The 27,958-nt window shown below is 41.3% G+C and overlaps 1 protein-coding gene across 7 annotated transcripts in view; it reads left to right on the forward strand.

Moving 5' to 3' along the window:
- The window catches only part of MYOM1 (myomesin 1), a 183,136-nt gene extending 158,541 nt beyond the window's left edge, over positions 1 to 24,595 (forward strand). For all 7 annotated transcript variants that reach the window (XM_063653453.1, XM_054460362.2, XM_054460363.2 and 4 more), the window contains 12 exons: positions 621 to 765; positions 1,823 to 1,882; positions 2,178 to 2,245; positions 5,260 to 5,373; positions 6,250 to 6,337; positions 7,356 to 7,394; positions 7,489 to 7,594; positions 12,054 to 12,217; positions 15,592 to 15,628; positions 15,880 to 15,902; positions 19,483 to 19,538; positions 23,847 to 24,595. In XM_063653453.1, coding sequence (XP_063509523.1) covers positions 621 to 765; positions 1,823 to 1,882; positions 2,178 to 2,245; positions 5,260 to 5,373; positions 6,250 to 6,337; positions 7,356 to 7,394; positions 7,489 to 7,594; positions 12,054 to 12,217; positions 15,592 to 15,628; positions 15,880 to 15,902; positions 19,483 to 19,538; positions 23,847 to 24,140 — 1,194 coding nt within the window. In that variant the 3' untranslated portion in view covers positions 24,141 to 24,595. The remainder of the gene's footprint in view (positions 1 to 620; positions 766 to 1,822; positions 1,883 to 2,177; positions 2,246 to 5,259; positions 5,374 to 6,249; positions 6,338 to 7,355; positions 7,395 to 7,488; positions 7,595 to 12,053; positions 12,218 to 15,591; positions 15,629 to 15,879; positions 15,903 to 19,482; positions 19,539 to 23,846) is intronic.
- The last annotated feature ends 3,363 nt before the right edge of the window (positions 24,596 to 27,958 follow it).

A 27,958-nucleotide genomic window follows, 5' to 3' on the forward strand; every position in this document is an offset into this window, starting at 1 on the left:
AAGAAATTTTATTTAAATTATTATTCTAATTTTTAATGTTTAATTTGTTTATTTTTAGACATGGTCTCCTTCTGTTGCTCAGGCTGGAGTGCAGTGGCACAATCATGGCTCACTGTAGCCTTGACCTCCTGGGTTCAAGAGGCCCTCCCATCTCAGCCTCCCGAGTAGCTGGGATTAAAGGTGCACACCACCATGCCCAGCTAATTTTTCAATTTTTTTTTTTTTTCTAGACGGAGTTTTGCTCTTGTTGCCCAGGCTGGAGTGCAATGGTGCGATCTCGGCTCACTGCAACCTCTGCCTCCTGGGTTCAAGCAATTCTCCTGTCTCAGCCTCCCAAGTAGCTGGGATTACAGGCGCATCCCACCACACCAGGCTAATTTTTGTGTTTTTAGTAGAGACAGGGTTTCATCATATTGGTCAGGCTGGTCTCGAACTCCTGACCTCAGGTGATCTGCCCACCTCAGCCTCCCAAAGTGCTGGGATTACAGGCATGAACAGGCACTGCATCTAGCCTAAAATTATTGTTCTTTGGGGTTTATTTTTATTTCATCAAGCTTATTGTCATCCAAGTAAAATATCTGCCTTAGTGATTTCTCTGTCATTTTCTTTTCACACTGAAGAAATATAAAATGCATATTGACCGAAACACTGGCATCATTGAAATGTTCATGGAAAAGCTACAGGATGAGGATGAGGGAACGTACACTTTCCAGCTTCAAGATGGAAAAGCAACTAACCATTCTACTGTTGTTCTCATTGGAGATGGTAAGAATTCCGTGGAACACTAACCAGCAGGCTTTGCTACTCCCTTCAATCTAAATACTCGATGGCACAACAGTTGTCATTTGAAAGGTAGTAGGAATTGTTTCTTAATTGAATTCTAATGTTCAAAATACAATTTTCAGCTGGGCACGGTGGCTAATGCCTATAATCCCAGCACTTTGGGAGGCCGAGGCGGGTGGATCACCTGAGGTCAGGAGTTCAAGACCAGCCTGGCCAACATGGTGAAACCCTGCCTCTACTAAAAATACAAAAATTAGCCAGGCATGTTGGCATGCACCTGTAGTCCCAGCTACTTGGGAGGCTGAGGCATGAGAATCATTTGACCTGGGAGGCAGAAATTGCAGTGAGCCAAGATCACACCACTGCACTCCAGCCTGGGCAACAGAGTGAGACCCTGTCTCAAAAAAAAAAAAAAAAATACAGTTTTCAGTTAATACTTTACATGGTATTTTATTTCATAGAAATGAAAGTTAATTTAAAGGAACACCAAATGTATCCCTAGCCCACAGGCAAGACTGCATTTAAATACTTTCATATATAAACAAATGTTTATTGCTAAAATTCTCCAGTGAGGGAGATTGCAATACAACAAAGACTGTATGTGTCTCAGAAACAAACCACGAGACTGTTTTGCCATGTGTACTTACTGTAAATTACTAAAATTGAGAAGAAAAATATGCAAAAGTAGTGCCTGCCGAATCTACTAATCATACATTGTAACTGGATTGTAGTAAATCAGCTGCTCACTTACTACCACCCAGATTTAAAATGTGGCAGTTATGAAGGCAATGGAAAGGCTGGCCAGATCTCTGTATTTGCAACATCCAATATTATTTCACTGTTTCCTGGCTTTATGACCTTGTACAATTTATTTAACCTTCCTAAGCCTATTTCTTCATCTATAAAGATAAAAAATGAGCAGGGTTGTCACAATGTATGAGTGTTACAATAATGAATATAAATCACTTAGTGCAGTGGCTGACATGTGCATTTATACCACCCAACTCAATTTCACACTTCCTTGTTTTTCAATTTGTAGTTTTCAAAAAGCTCCAGAAAGAAACTGAATTCCAGCGTCAAGAATGGATCAGGAAACAAGGTAAAAATAGGCAGTGAATAAAGAGAAAATTTTTAATTTTTTTGTACAAAATATTCCAAGGTTATTTCTGTAGCAAATTAAAATGAATATTATTGATTATGTTAATAATGCCTAGTAAATTAAAATAATTAAAAATATTTACTGTTAAATATGTAGACATTAAAATATTTAAAAGCAAAATCTAGAATTTTAAAAATTTGACTTCAGATGTAAATCACCTTAGGACTTAAGTATGAGCTTTGATTTTGCATTTGTGATTAATAGAGTAATTGCTAATGTCATTAAAATTTTATAGGTCCTCACTTTGTTGAGTATTTGAGCTGGGAAGTGACCGGTGAATGTAATGTACTATTGAAATGCAAGGTAAGAGGTAGATAAATTTTTAATATTTGATTCAAGGGAAATAAAATAGAATGTAGAGAAGAGGAAGCTCAATTTTTCATCTCTTCCATCTGAGCCAAAATGATAAGTGGGACACATATTTACTGTTCAATGTTGGTAAGAAAGATTTAAAATAAAATGACATAAAATATGAGAAGGCAAGGTGATCATTCCTAGTCACTACTCATGATCTAGTTAGTAACACCCTAGACTTTTATCTAATTGGTAATCTCCAAAGACTCTCACATTGTTTTTGTTTTAAGCCAAATCTGTATTCTAAGTCATAGACCTATTCCAGAATCACTCCAGCTGCAACGTTTCGTGGACCTTGCTATGTAAATTGTGAGGCTGGTGCAACAATACCCCTGGGTGTTCCCCAGCTGTGCCACTGACTCCAAGGGAGACATGTGGAAAAGAGTTGGCAGCTCACAACCAATTGTCTTATTAGGACTTTGGAAAGATTCAGGAAAAAAAATTCTATATAGCATTCTAAACAAGTTTGTACTTTAGCATGTGGTGTGTAGCTGAGTGAGTCATCAGAAATGTTGTGGGTAAGGAACCGGTGGGTGAGGTTGGAGCATGAAGGTCCTGCTGGCTGACAAGGACAAGTGGAAGCGTAGGTGTGGCATTTGGTCTGGATTTCACAATTGTCATGATAAAAGCCAGAACCCGAGTGCCTCGGTGTCTACTAGATCTGATAAACTCAAAGAAACAGCAGTCTATCAGAAATACATATAAGGAAAATCAATTCTAGGTTTTAGCCTCGCAGGAAATGGCAACGCTGCTTGAAAAACTCTTTCTCGGGCAGCAGCTGAAGCCCTCACCTTCTTTCTCATCCCAGCTGCCCTGTCGTGCTGTCCCCCACTCACTTCCTCATTTGCATGGCCCCTCCCTATAAGCCATCCCTTTTCAAAAGCCCACACATCCCTCGCCTTCTGCGCTTGCTGCTTCCCTCTCCAGAGGAGCTCTTGTGTCCTGTGATGGCCTTCCTCAGGACAATCAGCCCCATACCCAGATTCTGAGCAACCAAGGGCAGCCTGGAAATGGATTGTGAATATTCACACAGTTCGTGCTTATGCTGTCGTTCCAATGCCTGGAATGATATTCTTTCAGCTTCTCTGACAAAATGCTTTCCCAGGCCCAGCTCAGTCATCTCTAGAAGGTCTCCCGCTTCCTCTGTCTTCCCATAGCTCTTTGTTCCATTACTGTGGCAATTCCTGTAAATTTAGCCACTCACGTGTCGCATTACAGTTCATGGAGTATGTGCAGCGAATCATTCAGACTCACTGGAGTATCATGGGTCTTGCTTGGCGCTAGCCTACTAAAAAAAAAAAAAAAAAGTAGGAGGGGCAGGGAGCGGTGGCTCACGCCTGTAATCCCAGCACTTTGGGAGGCCAAAAGAGGCAGATCACTTGAGGTCAGGACTTCAAGACCAGCCTGGCCAACATGGTGAAACCCCATCTCTACTAAAAATACAAAAATTAGCTGGGCATGGTGTCAGGCACCTGTGGTCCCAGCTAGTTGGGAGGCTGAGGCAGGAGAATCACTTGAACCCGGGAGGCTGAGGTTGCAGTGAGCCGAGATCATGCCACTGCACTCCAGCCTGGGTGATAGAGTGAGACTCTGTCTCAAAAAAAAAAAAAAAAAAAAAAGAACGTAGGAGGAACCCTAGCTTGCACACTGGGACCTTCCTCTCCCTCAGGAGTCCACATGTGGAGCTATGAACTTTGCCATCCCGGACAACAGAAAGCTCAGATGCAAGGAGACAAGATTCACTTTGGGCAGGTGCAGGAAGGCGCCATGGCTTTAAAAAAAAAAAAAAAAAAAAGCCCAAAAAAACCTCATGCCCCGAGGAACTAGTATCTTTTCTAACAACTGCCTAAACAGAGCTTCCGAGATCCACACAAGGGATGTGTCCAAATTTCATGAGCAATGTACTCAGCAAAGCCCAAAGCTGTGGAGTGCATTTCTAGTCCTCTGGGTCCAGACGCAGCTTTCCAATTGAGGTCATCTTTATCGTAAGCAATGTCAGCTGGTAACACACCTTCTACAATTCAGGAACCAGTTTCCAGGGTCATAAAGAATGATTGTGTGTGGTGGTTTCACTACAGTTACCAGGGTGGTTCCTATGTTTATTTATTTGCTGAAATTGTTTCACATTTTAAAACCTGTATATTGTCACGATAATGAGACAACGTTTTCTTTGTCTGTTGGTTTTATAGTTGTATTTTCTCTTTGGGGAATGGTCTGTAGTTTTCACCCATTATTCAGTGGGGTCTTTGAGACGGTTTTCTTGATTTGTAGGAAGTCTTTACTTTTTCATACAATTTGAATTATACAAGAAATACATGAGTATATTCTCCTTTGTAAAAAAAATTCAAGCATTGTAGATGAAGCTCAAGATCCCTTTAACCATATGCAGTTGTTTAGTCCATTTGAAATAGATGATATGATGAGAAGATTAGTGTATCTAAGTTGAGTCTCCTCCAAATTGCTAAGTAATTAATTTACTTAGCATGCCTCCCCTCCACTTATATGTACAATGCTTCATTTATCTTTTATTAACTTTTTAGATATAGATTGGTGCTTACTCATTCTGTTCCTTTAATAAAGCCATTTGTTTTTGTAACACAGCCTGTATTTTAATCTGATGGAATTTTTCTTCCTTTGGTTTTGTGATTTCTATTTTCATTTAAGTTTGTATGTCAGTATGAATGTATCTATTCTCTCTTTTCTTTCCTACCACATGATTTTAAAGTCAATTTTCACTGCTGGAAATAGAGATGCTATTGATTTAGGTTTATTCATTGGTGTCCACTTGATTCTAAACTCTTTTCTCAATTAAAATAGCTTTCAATTGATTCCTTTAGAAATCTGTGTCTTCTCACTCCACGTTCAGTGCTTTTTCTTTTATATCTTGCTGCATTAAGAACTATTCAACTTCACAAGAGTACATTTTCTTATTTTAAGAAAAGTAATTATGGTTTTTCTCCTAGGTGGCAAATATTAAGAAGGAGACTCATATTGTGTGGTACAAAGATGAGAGGGAGATATCAGTGGATGAAAAGCACGACTTTAAGGATGGTATTTGTACCCTGCTTATAACAGAGGTAGGCGATTATAAATGTAAAATGTAATATATTAGCTCTCTACCCTCTATCTTACCCCAAAACAGTGACTAGATTCTGTATTCCTTTCATGACCAGGGGATTTATATTAGCTTACTTCCAACTGCTGTAGAAACACAAAAGCTTCTCTAGCCTTGTGATGTGTGTGGATTTGTTAGGTAGCAAACCAGTATCAGCTGAATGCCACAACTCTTGCTTTTCTGAGTTGCTTTTATCCATATATGGGCAGTGAAGTGGATCATTCTTCATTTGTACTTAAGCCTCCTGGTCCTAAAAGTACAGAGACATCAGACATGGTATTCATTTAAGGATAGATTTTTATCTACTTCTTGTCTAAAAGAGCACAGCATTTAAATATATCACTGTAAAACTAGTGATCACTAGTTTTTAATAAATGAAGGCAGAGTAAAAGGTAAGGACATTAAGCCTCATATCAATTACAGCCTTAGAAGGTAAAAAGTCAGGACTGCTAGCTCGCTGGCTAAATTATTATGGAGAGGTGCATCTCTGCATCTGTGAACGGTTCACCACTCACAAGTTAGATGCTTGTTCAAAGAGTGTTTTGATGGCAATTCTGTAAATCAAGGGCCTTTAAAAATGCAGATAGCAGGTGAGGTGCAGTGGCTCACACCTGTAATCCCAGTGCTTTTGGTAGGCCAAGGCTTGAGGCCAGGAGTTCAAGGATACAGTGAGCTATAATCACATGTCTGCACTCCAGCCTGGCTGATAGAGTGAGACCCTTGTCTCAAAAAAAAAAAAAAAAAAAAGAAGCAGCAGCAGAAGAAGCAGAAGAAAAATCACAGATACCATGCCCTGGGGCTATGAAAGGTGCAATGTGGTATATCTATTCCCCCTTAGTTTTCCAAGAAAGATGCTGGGATTTATGAAGTTATCCTGAAAGATGACCGAGGAAAAGATAAGAGCAGACTGAAGCTTGTGGATGAAGGTCAGTCCACCAACTGCTGGGGTCTGTCTTGTGTGTTTCTGCATACAGCTTACCAGAATGATGATTGAGGCCGAGCTGATGATTGAAATCATGCTGATTTTTTTTTGTCCACAGATTTTGGCTTAATTGAAATTCCAACAGACTGAACTGTTTTATTCAAAAATACCTCACTTCTAGTCATCTTCGAAATCAGGAGTGTATTTTTGATCCTTAGAGAATTTATAGTCCAGAGTCCACAAGGGATCTGTTTTCAATTTAAATCATTTTTGTTTCAACTCTATAAAAATGTTCCAGGCTCAAAAACTTCTGTGAGAAGCATGACAAAAAATAGTCCACTCTAAAGGTAGCAAGCAAGATTTATATATGAAATGTGAAGCCTTGCAGTTGTTAGCACAGCAAGAAAGCAAATTCCATTTTTCAGAGACTACTAAGGACAAATATATCATGATGATGAAAATCTACATGGGACCCCCAAACTTACAATTTTGTTCCTGAACAAGATTTTAAAAATAATATTGCTAACAAACAGCAGAAGTCTGACTAATTTCACCTTCCTACTTTGGGTGGAAGTGGAGCTAAATGTGTTTACTGGCAAAAAGCATTATCAGGCTGACGAAGGCCAGGAGACCTCCATGGTTAATTCATTATGAATCGATGACACAGATAAGAAAATGTCCTCTAATGTAAACTAAGGCTTCCTGGGAATTAAGAAGAAAGAGAATCCCAAAGCCAAGGACCTTCCTAGAAATCTCTTGTGGCCCTTACTCTAGAATGTAAATATGGCAATTGTTACAAAGAATTCAAGGGAAAAAAAATCAAAATAACCAGGGATCTTTTAAAACCTGATAAAATTGAGCTATTTCCTCAAAGAATACTCATTATCAGTGGGTCAGCAAATTCACCTTGTTTCCATTTCCTTTCATCCAGAAAGGGAATTTTTGAGAGCTAAGAATTTGAGATTTAACCTTACATTGAGAATGTTTATGCTAAAGTTTTGGCTCTGAATCTCTCTCCACAGCCTTTAAGGAACTGATGACGGAAGTATGCAAAAAAATAGGTGAGTCAAACATTTCATGCCATGACAATGCTTTATGATCCTCCTGCCAGGAGGGGCATGCAGATGCATGAAATATGCTATTTTCTTCTTTCAGCTTTGTCTGCTACAGACCTGAAAATCCAGAGCACAGCTGAGGGCATCCGACTGTACTCTTTTGTAACTTACTATGTGGAGGATTTGAAAGTTAACTGGTCCCACAAGTAAGTAAATGGGAACCTACTTGTTGTGTAGAAATTATTTCCCTGCCAGGCGGGGTGGCTCACACCTGTAATCCCAGCACTTTGGGAGGCCAAGGCAGGTGGATCATTTGAGGTCAGGAGTTCGAGACCAGCCTGGCCAACATGGTGAAACCCTGTCTATACTAAAAATACAAAAAAAAAAAAAAAAAAAAATGAGCTGGGCATGGTGGTGGACACCTGTAATCCCAGCTACTGGGGAGGCTGAGGCATGAGAATTGCTTGAACCCAGGAGGCGGATGTTGCAGTGAGCCGAGATTGCACCACTGCACTCCAGCCTGGGTGTCAGAGTGAGACACTGTCTCAAAAAAAAAAAAAAAAGAAAGAAAAGAAAAAGAAAAAAGAAAAGAAAGAAAGAAAAAGAAATTCTTTCCCCACTGGAAGAGGGGAGGATAGGGAAAAAATTTTTCTGTTCTTCTCAAGTAAGGAGTCTTCTTAATTCTCAAGTCTGACATTGGTGAGCCCAGGAGAGAAACATCCAAGGCATTCTGTTACTGTGAGGTTAGCTCTTTCCCTCAACATGTACGTGCTGAGGCCAGTCATAGTTACAGTACATCTTTCTTTGTGATTTAAGAAGTACCATAATTCACAGACATCTCTATAATGCAGCCTCCACCTCCAGACAGTCATGCTTGGGCTCTCTCTGCTGTGCCAGGCATCTGGAGCCACATTCTTACCTTTCTGTCTATACACACGGTTAACACATCTGTGGTCTGGAACAGAAATGAAGCAGTGTGCACCAGGAGGCACCTAATTTCCCATGATATGAATGAATGGGCATTCACCAAAGAAGCCTAATCCAACGAGTGCCCAAGATTATTGTTGTTGTTATAGCATCTGGCAGAGTGAGACATTAGCATGTTTCTGGTCCACTCTCAAGAAGGCTTTGGAGATCTCAATGTGACTTTGGGGAAGGTGAGTTTGAACCTCTGTGCAGTTATACAGGGACTCTATTCAAGTTCACTTCTGGGATTCCAAGAGCTGAAATCAGTTTCCAAATCAAACCAGGCCTCCCATTTACACTCTTGACAGTGTCCTTAACCTCTGTGCTTCCTTGAAATATCCTGAGCTGAACGAGAACGGAGGCCTGGCATAGATAATCCGATGGAATGTAGCCACATTCAGTCCAACCTCAGGATGCAAATGTTCCAAATTGCAAATGTTCCTAGGAGCCCCACTGAGAAGAAGGTCACATGGCATCCCCAGGAGGGTGCAGATAATAAGTTTCCTTACACTGTACCCTCAGTGGCATTGACAGTATGGGGGGCACTGCTCAAAGCCCTTTACATATGTGAATTCATTTCACATTCACCATTCTACATGATAGGTGCTCCTCACTTGAGGGATGAAGAAGCTAGGGCTCGGGGAGGTGACCTGCCTAAGGTCACACAGCTAAGAGGTAGGTCAAGGCTGAGCCTAGGCAGCCTGGCTCCAGAGCCTGGTTCATCATGGTACTACCCGCCACTGGATTCCAACTGCGTGAAGTCTAGATTAGAGATACCCAAACCCCAGGCCATGGACCGGTACCAGTCCGTGGCCTACTAGGAAATGGGCCGTGTAACAGGAGGTGAGTGGTGGGCGAGGGAGCGAGCATGACCGCCTGAGCTCCGCCTCCTGTCAGATCAGCTGCGGCACTGGATTCTCATAGGAGCGAGAACCCTGTTGTGAACTGCGCATGCGAGGGATCTAGGCTGTGCGCTCCTTACGAGAATCTGATGATAAATGTTATGCGCTTGAGTCATCCCAAAACCCTCCCCCAACCTGGTCTGTGGAAAAATTGTCTTCCATGAAACCGGTCCCTGGTGCCAAAAAGGTTGGGGATCACTGGGCTAGATTGAACAGTTAGCCAGAGCCAGGTCCCCCAAAGCAGCCATTTGTGTTTTCTTTAAGATGACTTTACTGTTATATAAAACAGTGTTTTCGTTAGTATGATGATTTATTATTTCCTGAGTCATAAAAATGAGAATTAGTAAAATTCCAGTGTAGAATGCTTGGGGCTTATTCCTTTGTTCTGTTTCTTTCAGAATACATTTTAGGAAAGTAATTATAAGCTAAAATAGATCAAATTCCAGGAAATTCCTCTGTGGCATCTAGGACATTCTAATATATCAGTCTGAAGAATGAGAGAAGTAAAATTCATTGAATCATCAATCAAAAAGCTTTATATCTTCTCTAAAAGAATTACTTGTTCAAAAATGAGAACACTGAAAGTATGTTTTGAGGAAATTGCTATTAGACCAGCAAAGCATAAGCATCTTAATTATTTGGTCTAGTCAACCACTTGTGTCTCTTGTGTTTCCGTGTACCTATGACATTCAGGGATAAGGATGGTCTTTGCTGTCTGTATGTGGCATAGAGGGAAAAAAAACCCTTGAAACGGATTTTAGTCTTCACTTTGCTCCTATCTTCCCTTATGATCTTAGGCAGGTCATTTAATTTTCTGAATCTCAGTTTTCTCTTATATAAAATAGGACCAATAGTACCTATTCCATCGGAAGCACATTACAGATGTAAGTTACCCTTATCCATGTTACCCAGAGATTAAAGATTTAAAACAGATTTATTATAGCAAAGCAGAGGACAATCTTTCTGTTTAACTCTCTCTTTTTTTTTTTTTTTGAGACGGAGTCTCACTCTGTCACCCAGGCTGGAGTGCAGTGGCGTGATCGCGGCTCATTGCAACCTCTGCCTCCCAGGGTCAAGCAATTCTCCTGCCTCAGCTTCCCAAGTAGATGGGATTACAAGCTTGTGCCACCATGCCCAGCTAATTTTTGTATTTTTAGTAAAGACGAGGTTTCACCATTCTGGCCAGGCTGGTTTCGAACTCCTGACCTCGTGATCCACCTGCCTCGGCCTCCCAAAGTACTGGGATTACAGGCGTGAGCCACCACGCCCAGGCCTGTTTAACTCTCTAAGACACATCTATTGCTCAGGCTAAAATCTGTGGGGTACAGATGGCTTTCTTTACATTTTCTGGCATCTTTATTTTTAATATCTTTTTAGATAAATAATGTTATTTTAAAAATCTAATATTATTAAAAATGCTAAATATTTGAAAGCTAAAAGCTTTTAGGTAGGAATTTTTTTTTTTTGAGATGGAGCCTCACTTTGTCACCCAGGCTGGAGTGCAATGGCGTGACCTCGGTTCATTGCAACCTCCACCTCCCGGGTTCAAGCAATTCTCCTGCTTCAGCCTCCTGAGTAGCTGGGACTACAGGCACGTGCCACCATGCCCAGCTAATATTTGTGTTTTTAGTAGAGACAGGGTTTCACCGTGTTGGTCAGGCTGGTCTGGAACTCCTGACCTCAGGTGATCTGCCTGCCTCAGCTTCCCAAAGTGCTGGGATTACAGGTGTGAGCCACCGTGACCAGCCAGAAAATTTGTTTTTCTATGTTTTCCAAAGTTCATTTTGTTTATTACGACAGACGTAAGACATGCTTGTTTCAGAAAATACATTTATAATAATATAAATTAGAAAAAACTATAATACAATAGTATCCATAGTTTTACCAGCCATAATATGAACATTTTAGGATACTTCCTGCTAGCCTTTTTTCTATGCATGATGATTACTATAATAACGTCATTTTGTATATCACTTTTTAACGTCATTTTGTATACCACTTTTTAAACATTTCCTCACTTCTAATAACTTCTTCATATAGTTTCTTTTAACATAATTAAAAGTACATCTACCTAGCTTTCTCTTAGTTCGTCTATATCTGTAGCATTTCTACACCAAAATCACAAAACAAAGGGCTGTATTTCCTAATATTCTCTTGCAGAGAATATATTGCATGGGTCTACTCATGACCTACTGTAGAATTCTGAGAAACTCACATCCCGGGACAGAGAACGTGGCTCATTCGTGTTGGCGGCAACTCTGCTTTTCATTCACTCTTGGCTCTACTACCAAGTGCATATTTATCTGTTTTAAATAGCTTTGTAACAACATATGTCAATAGATATCAGGCACAGGTGAGCCTCCGTAAGTGTATTTTTGGACTAGCTTGTAAAATCTGATTTATAGCCATAGATTATCTAGATGAAATATGCAGTAAAATAGTATGTAGTTTGGCCTTTTAGCTTTATAGATTACCCTAGTCCTACAAATAAACCCAAACAAAAACAAAGATAATTAATACCACTGAGAAGTATTAGTATTGTGATTTGCACTGGGCCTCAGACTGCTATGAGGAGTTATTAATAAGTAAATATTCAGACTGTCACACCTTGGGCCTTGGAATCCCAGTTCTGTGTGTCATGGCCCATAATTTTTCTGAAGCAGAAGAATAACATATACAGATCCCTCGTTTTTTGAAAGCCTACAAAACGTTATGGCAAGAGCTTCAATAAGAGACAGAGTAAAGATCAGCCCTGGATGGAAGCAAACGCTAAGGAAGTTTTCTTCGATTTTCACAGTGGGACCGCCATTAGGTACTCAGACAGAGTTAAGACCGGGGTCACTGGAGAGCAGATCTGGCTACAAATCAATGAGCCCACCCCGAATGACAAAGGGAAGTACGTCATGGAGCTCTTTGATGGCAAAACTGGACATCAGAAGACAGTGGATCTCTCTGGACAAGGTAAACAGATATTTTGCAGATTCAAATTTACTCTAGATGAATGAGCCTTTTAAAAGGAATGAAGGGAGTTGGTCATGGTGGCTCATGCCTGTAATCCCAACACCTTGAGAGGCCAAGGCAGGAGGATGACTTGAAGTCAGGAGTTCAAGACCAGCCTGGGCAACAGAGTAAAATCTCATCTCTAAAAAAAAAAAAAAAAATAGCTGGGTAAAGTGGCGCACACCTGTAGTCCCAGCTACTGTGGGAGGCAGGAGAATCAGTTGAGCCCAGGAGTTCAAGACCAGCCAGCCTGGAGCAACACAGCGACACCCCATCTCTATAAAAATAAATAAATAATAAAAAATGCTCACTTATAAGCAAAAAGTTAAAAAAATACTGGACCATTTATCCCTTTCCCAGAACTATACTCTTCATCTTATTCTTTCTTACTAAAATAAAATAGTCTGCCGGCATGGTGGCCTTTAATCCTAGCACTTTGGGAGGCCAAGATGGGATGATCACTTGAGGCCAGGAATTTAAGACCAGTCTGGGCAACACAGTGAGGCCCCAGCTCGTCAAATATAAAATTTTAAGAAATAGCCAAGTGTGGTAGCATATGCCTGTAATCCCTACTACTCAGGAGGCTGAGCTAGGATGATCACTTGGGCCCTGGAGGTTGAGGCTGCTGTGAGCCAAGATCACACTACTGCACTCCAGCCTGGGCAACAGAGCAAGATTCTGTCTCTAAAAAAATAAAAAATAAAAATAGTCTATACTGTATTAAAGTTAATAAAGACAACTGTGGACTAACTTTTCCTCTACTTTGTTTTAAAATACAATCTCAGGTGGGCATGGTGGCTCATGCCTGTAATCCTAGCGCTTTGGGAGGCTGAGGCAGGTGGATCACCTGAGGTCAGGAGTTCAACACCAGCCTGGCCAACATGGTGAAACCCCGTCTCTACTAAAAATACAAAAATTAGCTGGGCATGGTGGCGGCCGCCTGAAGTCCCAGCTACTCAGGAGGCTGAGGCAGGAGAATCGTTTGAACCCATGTGGTGGAGGTTGCAGTGACTTGAGATCACGCCACTGTACTCCAGCCTGGGCTACAGAGCGAGACTCTGTCTCAAAAAAAAATATATATATAACCTCAATATGCAGTAACTCAGGTTTTTTCAACCTCAGAGAGCAGATTCATCATTTAGAGCATAGTCCTTCAGCCCTGCTTTGAGTGTTTTTGGTGCTGAATCCCCTTGTCTTCACCTCACCCATTCACGGCGACTAGAAAGACTCACTGCAGGACCTTTCAGTAATGGGAGCAGCTGCTCCAGAGGGACGCAGACTTTCTAGGACACACTTTGCCTGCATCCCAAGCACACAGTGACAGGGGATTTATTCCACACTCCATCTGACAATGTGAAACACAATAGAAAAAGGGAGGCGGTCAGTGGGTGGAAAATTTTTAATTTTTTTAAGTTTTATTTTTACTCTCTGGTCCACCAAAGCTTATTTAACTACCCCACTCTGAAATCCCTTTTAAGGAAAAGGCTGTAGATTGTCCTACCAGCATTGCCACTGCCACCAAGCACAGATTGGCTCGGCCATTCCCATCTCTCTCTCAGAGTGGTGTGGGGACAAGAGGAAGCACTAACCTCAGCCTGGATCCGCCTAACTGGTCTACCCTTCATTTTACAGATGAGAAAAAATCAGGACTAGCAACCTTAAGCCTAGCTTTATACTTATTTTTCCCATCTGTAACATGAGGGAATAAACTAGTATTATCTAAGCATTCTCTAGACTTAAAATATGATTCCTAGACCACTGAGGAGATTAAAAATGAGGTGAGAGGGATTTCAAAATGAAGCAACCTGCCAGACATGGTGGCTTACAGCTGTCATCTCAACATTTTGAGAGACTGAGGCAGGAGGATCGATTGAGCCCAGGAGTTCAAGACCAGCCTGGACAACATAGCAAAACCCTGTCTCTACAAAATAAAAAAAAATTAAGAATAGCTAGGTGTGGTGGCACACATCTATAGTCCCAGCTACTCGAGAAGCAGAGGTAAGAGGATCACGTGAGCCCAGGAGTTCGAGGCTACCTCAAGCTATGATTGCACTACTGCACTCCAGCCTGGGCAACAGCAAGACCCTGTCTCTTGAAAAAAAAAAAGAAACAAGGCCGGGAGCGGTGGCTTACGCCTGTAATCCTAGCAGTTTGGGAGGCCAAAGCGGGTGGATCACGAGGTCAGGAGATCGAGACCATCCTGGCCAGCATGGTGAAACCCCGTCTCTACGAAAAATACAAAAATTAGCTGGGCATGGTGGCGGGCGCCTGAAGTCCCAGCTACTCAGGAGGCTGAGGCAGAAGAATCCCTTGAACTGGGGAGGCCACTGCACTCCAGCCTGCTGACAGAACTCCGTCACAAAAAAAAAAAAAAAAAAGCTGCCATTTTGCTTGAATCTTTAATCAAAGTGGCTTACTCTGCAGACACAGAAAAAAATTATTTGAGAACTATATAGATCTCATTTTCTTGTCCCACTTGCCTTTCATCCCCTCTCCATCATGGCATAAGAAACATTGCTTCAGGCAAGCACCAGCACCCTCTGTGATTACAGTAACTCATTGTGCTTTTTTGCCCAAACAGACCAGACAGCATAACAGAAAGAGAGTTAACTGCCTATCTAGGAGGCTCTGATGTCTGGGATAATTTAATAAGACAAAGTTTTTGTTTTCGTTTTTGTTTGACACTCAGGATGTTTAAACAACCAGCTTTTCTTTGAAACAGACTTTTATGGCTGGGCTCAGTGGCTCATGCCTGTAATCCCAGCACTTTGGGAGGCCGAGGCGGGCAGATCACTTAAGGTCAGGAGTTTGAGACCAGCCTGCCCAAAATGGTGAAACCCCGTATCTACTAAAAAACAAAAATTAACTGGGTGTGGTTGCACATGCTACTTGAGTGGCCCCAGCTACTTGAGAGGCTGAGGCAGGAGAATCACTTGTACCTGGGAGGTGGAGGTTGCAGTGAGCCAAGATTGCACCACTGCACTCCAGCCTGGGCACAGCAAGACTCCATCTCAAAAAAAGAAAAGAAACAGACTTTTATTCCCATTTTTTCTTTGTTGGAGTTAATCTTTGCCTTTCCGTTTGAGGGGCTGAAGCCCTCTTGCTGAGTTGAAAGCTTCTAAAATCTACTATTTCATATTTTCTGCCTACAAAGTATTTCCTGGCCTTGTTAAGTACATTAAGCTGTGGAGTGAACACATAAGCACAGTCTTAATCAAAGTCGGTTTAGTCATGTCTGGACCGATCACAGTGATCTCCAGTTGTGAATTTTAATCGCCCCTGTGTGTCATCAATTCTGGGTGAGAAAATTCTAACTTTTCTTTTTTCTTTTAAAGCATACGACGAGGCCTATGCTGAATTCCAGAGGTTGAAGTAAGTCCCTTGTCCTAGCAAATGCCACTTGCATGCACTAATTTCCTGGGAAGCTTGCATGCTGCTCGCCCCTGTGAGTGTTAGAAAGAGCCTTTTATTTCAGAAAGTACAGTAGAAGCAGCACTTCCCACTGTTATATTGAACAGCAAAATGTTTCTGAGGCAATGAAAATGTCGTCAAGTTTAGCTACTTTGAAGTAACACTAACACAAAATTCTTCTTTGTCTGTTTGTTCGTTTCTCTCAACCACAGACAAGCTGCCATTGCCGAGAAAAGTAAGTAAACCATTTTCACAAGTACTCCTGGGATAGATTCAAAAGATAATTTTATTTTGCTATTATAACTACAGATGGAGGACAGTGGAAGTGGTTTTTTTCTTTTTTAAATCTTAGGTGTTCTACATATGTTTTCATTTTAGTCTTTTGAGTAAGAATATCTATGAAAAGAAGGTCTCAGGTTACATTGTAAAGAATGTCACCCTACCCTTGACTTGAGCTACAACCCAGACATCCTGAGAAACCTCTTGGCTGCAAATCATACAATAGGTTGTTAGTCACTTGCAGGTACAGTGTTTCATAAAAATATGTATATATTGGAGAAAAGAAGCAACAAGAAACATTGTAAGGGCCAGGCATGGTGGCTCACGTGTGCAGTCCTAGCACTTTGGGAGGCCGAGGTGGGCGGATCACCTGAGGTCAGGAGTTCAAGACCAGTCTGGCCAACATGGCAAAACCCCGTCTCTACTAAAAAATACAAAAATTAGCCGGGCGTAGTGGCGGGTGCCTGTAATCCCAGCTACTTGGGAGGCTGAGGCAGGAGAATCGCTTGAACCCGTGAGCCAAGATCACGCCACTGCACTCCAGCCTGGGCAACAGAGCGAGACTCTATCTCAAAAACAAAACAACACAAAACAACAACAACAAAAGAAAACAGAAACATTGTAAATTTGATATCAAGTAATTCACTGTAACTTGGCCCCAACAAATACTGTACATTTTCCTGGGAGCCCCTGCGAGATAAAAGCTACCAAATAAGGCCTTCCTTACTTTCATATAACTAGACACAGTCCAAGCAAAGCAACACCAATCTGTCAAGTCTGCATGTGTACCCAGAAACACACACACTGCAGTATTTCTGTGAGCTGTTTGTTTCACATTCACAGATTTTTAGAAGAACTCAGCCTTACAGGATCTTAGGAGTCACTGACTAATCCATAATACTAATTCAGCTTCTTTGTCCGAGTGGGAGCCAGAATTTTAAAATTGTTACAGGCTAAAATGGTAGAGTCCACCCGAGCTGGATGTGAAGGGGACAGGGAGAAGGAGCAAGAAGGGAAGTCATCCTTCCCCACAGGGCTCCATGTGCTTCTGGGTGCAACTTTGAACTTTGAACCTGAAACTTGCACTGCTCCCCTCCACTCCCTTCTCCACTTTCCCCCTCCTGCTCAGGCGCTATGTATGTGGACTGCAGCTGGGGGTAAGGGGCAGAGGCTGGTACTGGGGCACCAGAGGTCAAGGGGGAAGCTGGGGTGTTGAGCAAGAGGGAGCTATTCTTGTTTGGTACTGAGCAAAGCCTACATCCACAAGCAGTTTTCTGTCTTTCCAGATTCTTGAACTCTTCTGTGGGCAAGGAGTTCATGAACTCTTCAGAACTGGAAGCAACCTTAGAGCTTTTCTAGCTCCATGTTTGTAAACTTTTGTAAGCCATGGAACACTTACTTCAAATTGATGCAGGATTTTTGCTCCTTAGTTCAGCTAAATCCAGGTTCTTGTCTCACGACCAGGAAAAATTAGACACACGGACACATTGAAGGGTGAGGCAGGCAAAATTTATTAAGCGAAAGGAAAGCTCTCGGCAAAGAGAGGGGTTCTCCAAGCAGGATTCCCCCCTCACAATTGAATACCAGGGCTACCGTGGATGAGCTGAAGAGGCCAGGCCCCTCCCCTGCATAAGGTGCAAATTCCTGGTGGATCCCCCACTTTCCCCCAGTGCACATGTGGGCATGCCCAGGCAAGCCATAGGTAGTATTGGAAAAGGCAACATTCGATTGGTTAAAAGGCATTATTCAGAAATAATCATAGTATCCCCAGGTCTAATGCAACCCCTGTCCCCCATTCTACAAATTAGGAGACTTGAGGCCAACACAGTGAAGTGACTGGCCCAGTATCACACAGCATGTCACACAGGAAACCAGAAGAAGGGTTAGGCTTACAGGTGGCATGATGGAATTAGCAGTAGAATGCTGTCATGTTTCACCAAAAGCAAAGCTTTAGCCTCACTTAGTGGAGAAGGGAATTGTAGACAGGGAAGTCAAGGTTCACACATTAATGAAAGCAGGCCGAAAAATGAGAGGGAGGTGGCTACTGTGTTCGTGCCAGAGAGAACACCTTTGAGTGAATGACAGGAAGGTGCCCTTTCCAGGGGCTGAGGCAGTCATGCCCAGAGCATATAGCTTGGCTGAGGGCACCAGCCCAGGATCCCAGCACCCATCCTGTGCCTTGTCCCCTCACCTGCGGGCCTTTATACTCACAGCCATAGACAGTGGCCTGCATGGCACTACCAAGAACTACCAGGAGACAAGAAAGGGGTGCTCTCTAGAGAAGGCTTCAAAGAAAGCTTATGGCCAGGCCTGGTGGCTTGTGCCTATAATCCTAACACTTTGGGAAGCCAAGGCAGGATGATGGCTTGAGCCCAGGAGTTCAAGACCAACCTGGGTAACATAAGACCCTGTCTCTTAAAAAAAAAAAAAAGAAAAAAAAAATGCTTACATCTGCATGAGCCTCCAATCTCCCTAGCATATAGCCCTTCCATTATGCAACCTTTTCTCATCATATGGAAACCCATAAAAGAGGCCAAGCTATGCTTGGAGGCTGTCCATAGAGATCTGTTCTACTTCCTTGAGCTTAGCCCTACTAAGCTGCAGAAGGGCCAGGGCTGAAAATAGCCTTGAAAATGATAGAGCAGGTCTTGATATGGCAAAGCTATCACACACTGGTATTTTAGATACAGATACAGGCACCCCCACCTCCCCACACACACACACAAGATGACGGTGAAGAAGGATTAAAATCCTGAATCCAGCCAGGCATGGTGGCTCACACCTGTAATCCCAGCAATTTGGGAGGCAGAGGCGGGCAGATCACTTGAGGTCCAGAGTTCAAGACCAGCCTGGCCAACATGGTGAAATCCTGTCTCTACTAAGAATACAAAAATTAGCCAGGCATGGTGGTACATGCCTGTAATCCCAGATACTCAGGAGGCTGAGGCAGGAGAATCACTTGAACCTGGGAGGCGGAAGTTGCAGTGAGCCGAGATTGCGCCACTGCATTCCACCCTGGGTGACAGAGCGAGACTCTGTCTCAAAAACACAAAACAAAACAAAAAGCCGGGTGTGGTGGCTCACGCCTGCTGTAATCCCAGCATTTTCAGAGGCTGAGGTGGATGGATCACGAGGTCAGGAGTTCCACACCAGCCTGGCCAACATGGCAAAACCCCATCTCTACTAAAAATACAAAAATTAGCTGGGCACGGTGGCAGGTGCCTATAATCCCAGCTACTTGGGAGGCTGAGGCAGGAGAATCGCTTGAACCCAGTGGGCAGAGGTTGCAGTGAGCCGAGATCCCACCATTGCATTCCAGCCTGGTGACAGAGTGAGACTCTGTCTCAAAAAAAAAAAAAAAAAAAAAAAATTCCTGAATCCCTGTATCATTTTCTTCTTTTGCATGTTGAAAACTGTATAAAAGAACTATCAGGAGAAGGAAACTAAATTGGAAATGTAGCTTCCTGGGTGGTTTTGTGAGTATGACCGCTGGCTTTGCCACTGCAGTGATTAACCCAAAATGCCTCTGCTTGCAGATCGTGCCCGGGTGTTGGGAGGTCTCCCAGACGTGGTCACCATCCAGGAGGGGAAGGTAAGCATGGAGCCTGCCTGTGCCTGCTCCTTCTGCACTACGAACGGGTTCCAGCACCCCAGACTTTGTTCCTTCTTTTAAGATACACTTAACAGCCCACCACCTTCATCTTATTCCATAGCTGCTTATACTTGACCAGAGTAACCAAACGCAAGGTTAAATATCAGTCGGTTTTCTGGCCGGGCACAGTGGCTCATGCCTGTAATCCCAGCACTTTGGAAGGCCGAGGCGGGCAGATCACCTGAGGTCAGGAGTTCAAGACCAGCCTGGCCAACATGGTGAAACCCCATCTTTATTAAAAATACAAAAATTAGCTGGGTGTGGTGGCAGGTGCCTGTAATCCCAGCTATTTGGTAGGCTGAGGCAGGAGAGTTGCTTGAACCTGGGAGGTGGAGGTTACAGTGAGCCGAGATCATGCCACTGCACTCCAGCCCAGGCAACAGAGTGAGACTCCATCTCAAAAAAATCAGTCGGTTTTCCAATCATCTTAACGTTTTATAGGTCAAGCATCGGGATAAAAGTTTGTCTCTAATAGACATATGTAGACCACTTAGTATCTTTCAAGAGTCACCCTTTAAAATTATGAGAAACTGAACATGTTCTGTGTTAACTCTATGACAAATAAAATTGAAGAAAGAAATTACCTCCAACAGAGTGGAATATGAAAATTTCTATAGGCTCTAGTTCTGTTGAAAACGGGCTTCTTTCTTTCTTTTTTTATTAATTTTTTCCCCCTGTGACAGAACTCCAGGGGCTCCTGAGAGCATGTGCCCCTAGGCTGGGCACAGTGGCTCACGCCTGTAATCTCAACACTTTGGGAGGCCAAGGCGCGTAGATCACTTGAGCCCAGGAGTTTGAGACCAGCCTGGGCAACACGGCGAAACCCCATCTCTACAAAAAATACAAAAATTAGCCAACTGTAGTGGTGCACACCTGTAGTCCCAGCTACTCGGGAGTCTGAGTGGGAGGACCGCTTGAGCCCAGGAAGCGGAGGTTGCAGTGAGCCAAGATCACTCCAGCCCAGGTGACAGACACCCTGTCATACAAACACACACACGCACACGCATGCGCGCGCACACACACACACACACATACGCACAAAGAACATGCACCTCTGGTTTCTTTCCATGTGGTTTTAAACTGATGTAACCTGTTTCTATAATAATCTTTCCAAGAGATTACAACGTTGTAAATTTGGCATCAGGTAAATCCCTGAAACTTGTCCCCAATAAGTACTGTGCATTTTCCGAAGAGCCCCTGTAAGATAAAGATGCCAAATAAGGCCTTCCTTACTTTCATTTAACTAGATACAGTCTGAGTGAACCAACATAATTTCTAACCTGGATTCGTTTTTTTTATCTTTATGTTTCATTAAAAAGTTTACAGCCACTGGGTGCAGTGGCTCATGCCTGTAAACCAGCACTTTGGGAGGCCAAGGCAGGAGGATTGCTTACGCCCAGGAGTTCAAACTAGCCTGGGCAACATAATGAGACCCCGTCTCTACAAAAATAATTTTAAAAAGTCAGCTGGGTGTGGTGGTGCACACCTGTAGTCTTAGCTACTCTGGAGGCTGAGATGGGAGGATCGCCTGAGCCCGGGAGGTCAAAGCTGCAGTGAGTCATGACATCATACCACTTCACTAAAGCCTGGACAACACAGTGAGACACTGTCTACAAAAAATAAATGGAAAATAAATTAAAACAAGTTTAACATACCAGTCCTAGGGATAGAGATATTTGTAGTGGAACAAATTTTCCACTTCAAAGGGCAGTGAAGACATACAGTGGGTGATTGGAATTCGGGTAACAAAGCAAGGCATGTGGAAATGCTTTAGCAAGAAGTGGGTTTCATTCAACTGCGTTTCCTCATGGTTGGAAAATATGATCACAGTTGATTTTAAGCTCAGCCACTGCAGGGGTTCTTTTGTTCTTCAACTCTCTTTTCCATTTTCCTCACCTAATAAGGTTAAAAATATATGACTCTCTAGATCGTACTGAGAATTAAGAAAGAGAATGTATATGAAAGTACTGTGTAATGCAGAACCCAAATCTGAAGTGTGGATAAGAGTTTTCCATGATGCCTAAGGTGTTTGGGAGTTTTGTTTTTTCTTTTTTGCATTTTTTTTTCCTAACCACTAGACTGTTAGGGGGTGTTTGGGACTTTTTGTTTGATTTTGTTAAAAGTTTTAACTACAAGTAATCACAGTTTCCAAAAGCATATACCTAATCTGCTCATTAAGTTTAAGGATAATAATTGGACTCCTCTTTTTTTGACTGAAATGTATTTGTAGGATAATTCAGTAAGAAATATTAATTAGTGATGGGAGAAAAACAGATTTCTTAATCTATCCAATTTTAAATGATACACCTGCAAAAGGGGTAACAAATAATCATGTAAGACCCTTTAGAAAGATATGTAGACGGGTGTTCTTTCTCTGTACATTGTGAGCCCTAGTTCTTTCCTTATCACGTCTGGATTTTAGTAAGAGAAAAATACAAGAATGGAATTTTAAAATGTGAAGTAAATTCAACATTATTAACCGCCAGGCAAGTGAACATTAAAACCACAATGAAATATCACACCATACCTATCAGAATTGCTGTAATAAAGAATAGTAGCTGGGTGGGCTGGTGTACAACAACAAATGGTGGGGAGGCTGTGGAGAAACTGAATCACTTGTATATTCTGGTGGGAATGTAAGCCAAAATTGTACAGCGACTCAGAAAAACCATTTGGCAATTTCTGGAAAAAAAAAAAAGAAAACATGGGCTGGGTGTGGTGGCTCATGCCTATAATCCCAGCACTTTGGGAGGCCACGATGGGAAGATTGCTTGAGACCAGGAGTTTGAGACCAGCCTGGTCAACATAATGAGACCTCATCTCTATTCTCTATTTTTTTAATTAAAAAAAAAAAAGAAAAAAATGAAACATGCATTTATCATACATTCCAGCAATTGTATCCCTAGGCATTTATCCCAAAGAAATGACAACTTATGCTGACATAAAAACCTGTACACAAATGTTCATAGCAACCTAGTGCATCATAGTTAAAACTGGAAAAAGCTCAGATGACCTTGACGGGCATAAACATAGTATGACATTCTATTCAGCAATAACAAGGGATAAACTGTCGATACATGCAGCACCTTGGATGAATCTGGAAATAATTATGCTGAGTTACAAAGGTTATTCTGAAAGGTTATATAGTGCATGATTCTATTTATATAATATCTTTGACCTGACAAAATTTCAGAAATGGAAAACAGATGAGTGGTTGCCAGAGATTAGGAATAGAGGTTGCAAGTTGGAGGGGAGAGGTGGGTGTGGTTATAAAAGGACAACGCAAGGGGTTCTTGTGGTGACGAAAATATTCTGTAAATTGAATAGAATGTAACACACACAAACACAAATAAGCACCAGTAATATTAGAGAAATCTAAATAAGGTCAGTGGATTGCATCAATGTCAATATACTGGTTATGACATTCTACTATAGTTTTGTAAAATGTTACCAATGGGGAAGCTGGGTAGACAGCATACCAGATCTCTTTATTATTTCTTATGGATCTCTTTATTATTTCTTACAACTGCATGTGAATTTACAATTATCTAAATCTTTTTCAATTAAAAAAAGTAAGGTAAAGTAAAACTGTAGACCTTATATCTACATATATACCTAGAATATCGATCTTTTAGAATAAGGTTTTGGCACAGATGGGAATATTTTCTTTAGGAATACGTTTTGGTAGGGTACCACTGCAACTGCAGCAGATTGGATGGGGTTTGATGAGAGAAGTAAAATAAGGGTGATGGAATTTGAAAATTAGTAACATTATCTGAAGCAACTGCCGTGATTCTGCTGCCCGGCTCTTTGACGCAAATGAAATGCAAAAGTGAGCAGGTGGCAATTACAGCAATGAGATTCCTCTACCGAGACAGAACCCAAAATGCCACAATAGAGCAAAAGGCATCTATATGTTTATGAAAGAGAAAGTAAAAATGGGGAATAGACGTAAACTCTTTCGTGTGTTTTTGATAATAAGCATTCCAGAAGCCAGAAAGCATATAAAGGCCTTGAGGAGCATTAAAAGGCCTTGAGGAGCATTAAAAGGCCTTGAGGAGATCCCCTCAGATGTTATTTCAAACTGTAACTCACACAGGTGCATACACAGAACTACTTTAAACCCTGGTCCGGGAGGCTTTTACTTATCCTCCCTTTGATCATGCCAAGCCACCAGCCGGCAAGATTGTTGACAGTGTGTCTGTTATATCTAATTTATCTTCTTCTCTCCCATAAAATGTCTTGCAGGCCCTTAATCTCACTTGCAATGTGTGGGGAGACCCACCCCCGGAGGTCTCGTGGTTGAAGAACGAGAAGGCCCTGGCCTCAGACGACCACTGCAACCTCAAGTTCGAGGCCGGGAAGACCGCGTACTTCACCATCAACGGCGTGAGCACCGCCGACTCGGGCAAATACGGGCTGGTTGTGAAGAACAAGTATGGCTCGGAGACCAGCGACTTCACCGTCAGCGTGTTCATCCCAGAGGAGGAGGCGAGGATGGCTGCCTTGGAGTCCCTGAAAGGTGGCAAGAAGGCCAAGTGACCGGAGGTGCGAGGAGAGCCAGCCGGCCTGTGCGACTTGGGTGTGAATGGTTTGGGTTAAGGATGAGATGTCTTCATGCTTTCTCCTCCCTATTATTTTCTGGCTTGAGGGGAAAATAATGTCAGATCTTTCACTCATATAAAAAATCACCAACTAATGACACTTTAATTGTTTTTCTTTATCTACAAAATTATGTGTTAAGAAAATACCATTCATAGCATGAAGATTAGGAAACAGTTTTAAGGAGAAGACTTGAATAAAGTTGGAGGGACATTGAATGATGGTCAGAGGGCAGACGAATGTGTTGTGGGGCAAGTTGGGATTTGCTGCAGCTGTGAAGCCACGGCTGTGTCTCGTGTGTTGTTACAGAAGTGATGTGCTTTTTGACGGGCGCCTTGTGGTTTGGAACCTCCTCTGTATGAATAAACAGTTTTCACATCTGTCCTCTTCCCCGACACTGTTTCTCAAATTCCTGCTGTTTTGCTGCTAGGTTGGGTGGCTTCTTGGTGCTTCTTTCTTAATGCGTCTTATGCCACATCTTCTGATTTAAATTCCTTTTGGTGAAAGCAGTACCTTTCAACATGATCAGATAAGTCGTTTGAGCTCAACCAGGTTCAGGAGTGTGAAATTACACTGCCACTGCACATCTGGTGGCTTACCACACAGTCAAGCCAATTCTATTAATAAGATACACAAGGCAATTGAACATAATGTGACAATTACGTGTGATAAGATGGTGTGAGATGCCTCCTGCCAGAACTGGAGACTAAGGGCCCACAGCTAAGAATAAAAGGTACAAAAGAAGCCTCATTCTAAGCTCAGAGAACTGCCAGCTGTGGAATTTGCCACTTCCTGAGGGGTTTGCTGAGGGTCAGTATCCCAGCAGCAGCTGTTTTAGAAAGTTTTGTCTTCCCCAACCCCAGCACCACACACACACACACATACACATAACACACACCATTCTAGGAAAATCGTCAGGGTGAAGTTTTTCTGTTGGGTGCGGTAGCTCACACCTGTAATCCCAGCACTTTGGAAGGCTGAGGCAGGAGGATTGCTTGAGTCTAGGAGTTCAAGACCAGCCTGGGCAACATAGTGAGACCCCTCTCTACAACAAATTTTAAAACTCAGCTGGGTGTGGCGGTGCCCACCCAGCTACTTGGGAAGCTGAGGTGGGAGGATCATTTGAGCCTGGGAGGTCAAGCCTGCAGTGAGCCATGATGGCACCACTGCACTCCAGCCTGGGCAACAGAACAAGCCCATCTCATAAAAACATTTTTTTCTCCTTCTTTCTCCTGCCAAAGGTAGCGGACGGGGCAAGAAATGTCCTTATACAGTTGGCAGGGGCTCCTACACACCCTCTCCTTTACAAGTTTAAGGCTAGAAATTGCTTCTCATCTGACTGTGGCCAATCCACTAGTCCAGACAAGTGCTGGATGCTGCTGCTGTGACACTGAACACCAGGCAGGAGCCGGATGCTGTGTTCTCACTCCCGGATATGGCAAGGAGATGAGCTTCCCAAGGGTCAAGTGGACCCCATGGAAGGTGGCTGGCCATGAGCAGTCTGCAGTTCTGCCTGCCTCAATAAGAGGGCTACATCTGAACAAGCTGACCCAGAAGGAAACTGCCAGTGGGTGGACACCTGCTGGGGAGCTAAAGATGGGAGGGTGGCAGGGTGGGGGTGGGGTTGGGAAGGGTTCAAGCGGCAGCAGACCTCCCATGTCAAGGGCCAAGGGCTGTACAAGCAAGAGGCCCCTAAGACTCTCTGAAAAGCCCCCACCACACTCCTCAAAGAGCCAGCAACAGAGTTCCCAGTATCAGAGAGGTGAGGTTTCTGCAAGCAGCACCTCCCACCCCTTCCCTAATTTCCACCTGCTGGAGCCCAGACTGGGGAGAAAGCAAGAAGGGTGTTGAATCAGGTGGAAACAAAAATTTAAAACAGTGTATTCCAAATTCTGAAATTGTGCAAAAATGTATGAAATCTAAATGTGCCCTAAGACCCCTGTGCCCAGCAGAGGGGCTTGATGGGACACAGCAGCAGTGAGCTGGGGAGATGGCTTTTGTGTTCGGAGCTCCATACCCTGAGATTTCTCAATAAAACGGCTATGAGAATTATTTCAGCCATTATTATGACCAAACTAAACCAGTGACCTCAAGATTTAATAGCTTAGGTAAAAAGCTGCTATTTCTACGGGGGAAAATATAACTGAAACTATAGATCCATCACTTTAATGATGCCGAAGTTACTTTGTACCACATAAAAATTTATGAATCTGTGACCTGGTAAATGTGAAGTAGTGGTACTTAAAGGATCAACTTGGAACACAGAAAAGACCATTCAGAGTTTACTTTAGTTTTATAAAATTAATATATAGGCTGGGTGCAGTGGCCCACGCCTGTAATCCCAGCACTTTGGGAGGCCGAGGCGGGCAGATCACCTGAGGTCGGGAGTTTGAGATCAGCCTTGCCAACATGGAGAAACTCCGTCTCTACTAAAAATACAAAAGTAGCCAGGTGTGGTGGCACATGCCTGTAATCCCAGCTACTCAGGAGGCTGAGGCAGGAGAATTGCTTGAACCCAGGAGGCAGAGGTTGCAGTGAGCCAAGATCTCGCCATTGCATTCCAGCCTGGGCAACAAGAGCGAAACTCCATCTCAAAAAAAAAAAAAAAATTATATATATATTTTATATATATATTATATATATATTTTATATATTTTTTATATATATTATATATATATTTTATATATATATTATATATATTATATATTATATATTATATATTATATATAATATATATTATATATTATATAATATATATTATATATTATATAATATATAATATATATTATATATTATATAATATATAATATATATTATATATATTATATATATAAAATATATATTATATATAATATAATATATATAATATATATTATATATCTAATATCTAATATATAATATATAATCCATTATATATTATAATATATAATATATATAATATATATGATATATAATATATCTAATATAAAATATATATATTATATATTATAAATGATATATGCTATATCATATATAATATATATGATATATCATATATGATATATATGATATATCATATATATTTTATATTATATATTATATATATTATATATATATTTTATATATTATATATATTATATATATTATATATATATTTTATATATTATATATATTATATATATATTTTATATATTATATATATTATATATATATTTTATATATTATATATATATTTTATATATATATTTTATATATATTATATATAATATATATTTTTATATATTATATATATTTTATATATTTTTTATATATATATTTTATATATATTTTTTATATATATATATATATTTATATATATTTATATATATAATATATATTTTATATATATTATATATATATTTTATATATATTTTATATATATTATATATATATTTTATATATATTTTATATATATATATTTTATATATATATATAGCAGTCAAGTGACACATTTTAAAACCTAGATCTTCCTAAATTCTTGAAGTTCAACTTTAAAACATTATTTTTCCATTTAAAAATCTAACCATTGAAGAACATTAAGGCTGCTTTTTATAGCATAACTTAATTCCCTTTAATTTGTTAAGCTTTATTTATAAATTAATACATTTTCTCTCCACTTTAAGGACTACTATTGTCTGACTTAAAACTGTCTCAAGAACTTAAATAACTTTATCTAAACTAAGTATATAAATACAGAAAATTTGGAGTTTTCATAAATATTCTCATATTGTATATAAACC

This window comes from Pongo pygmaeus, chromosome 17 (assembly GCF_028885625.2).
Source record: "Pongo pygmaeus isolate AG05252 chromosome 17, NHGRI_mPonPyg2-v2.0_pri, whole genome shotgun sequence".
In the NCBI taxonomy this organism is placed as follows: domain Eukaryota; kingdom Metazoa; phylum Chordata; class Mammalia; order Primates; family Hominidae; genus Pongo; species Pongo pygmaeus.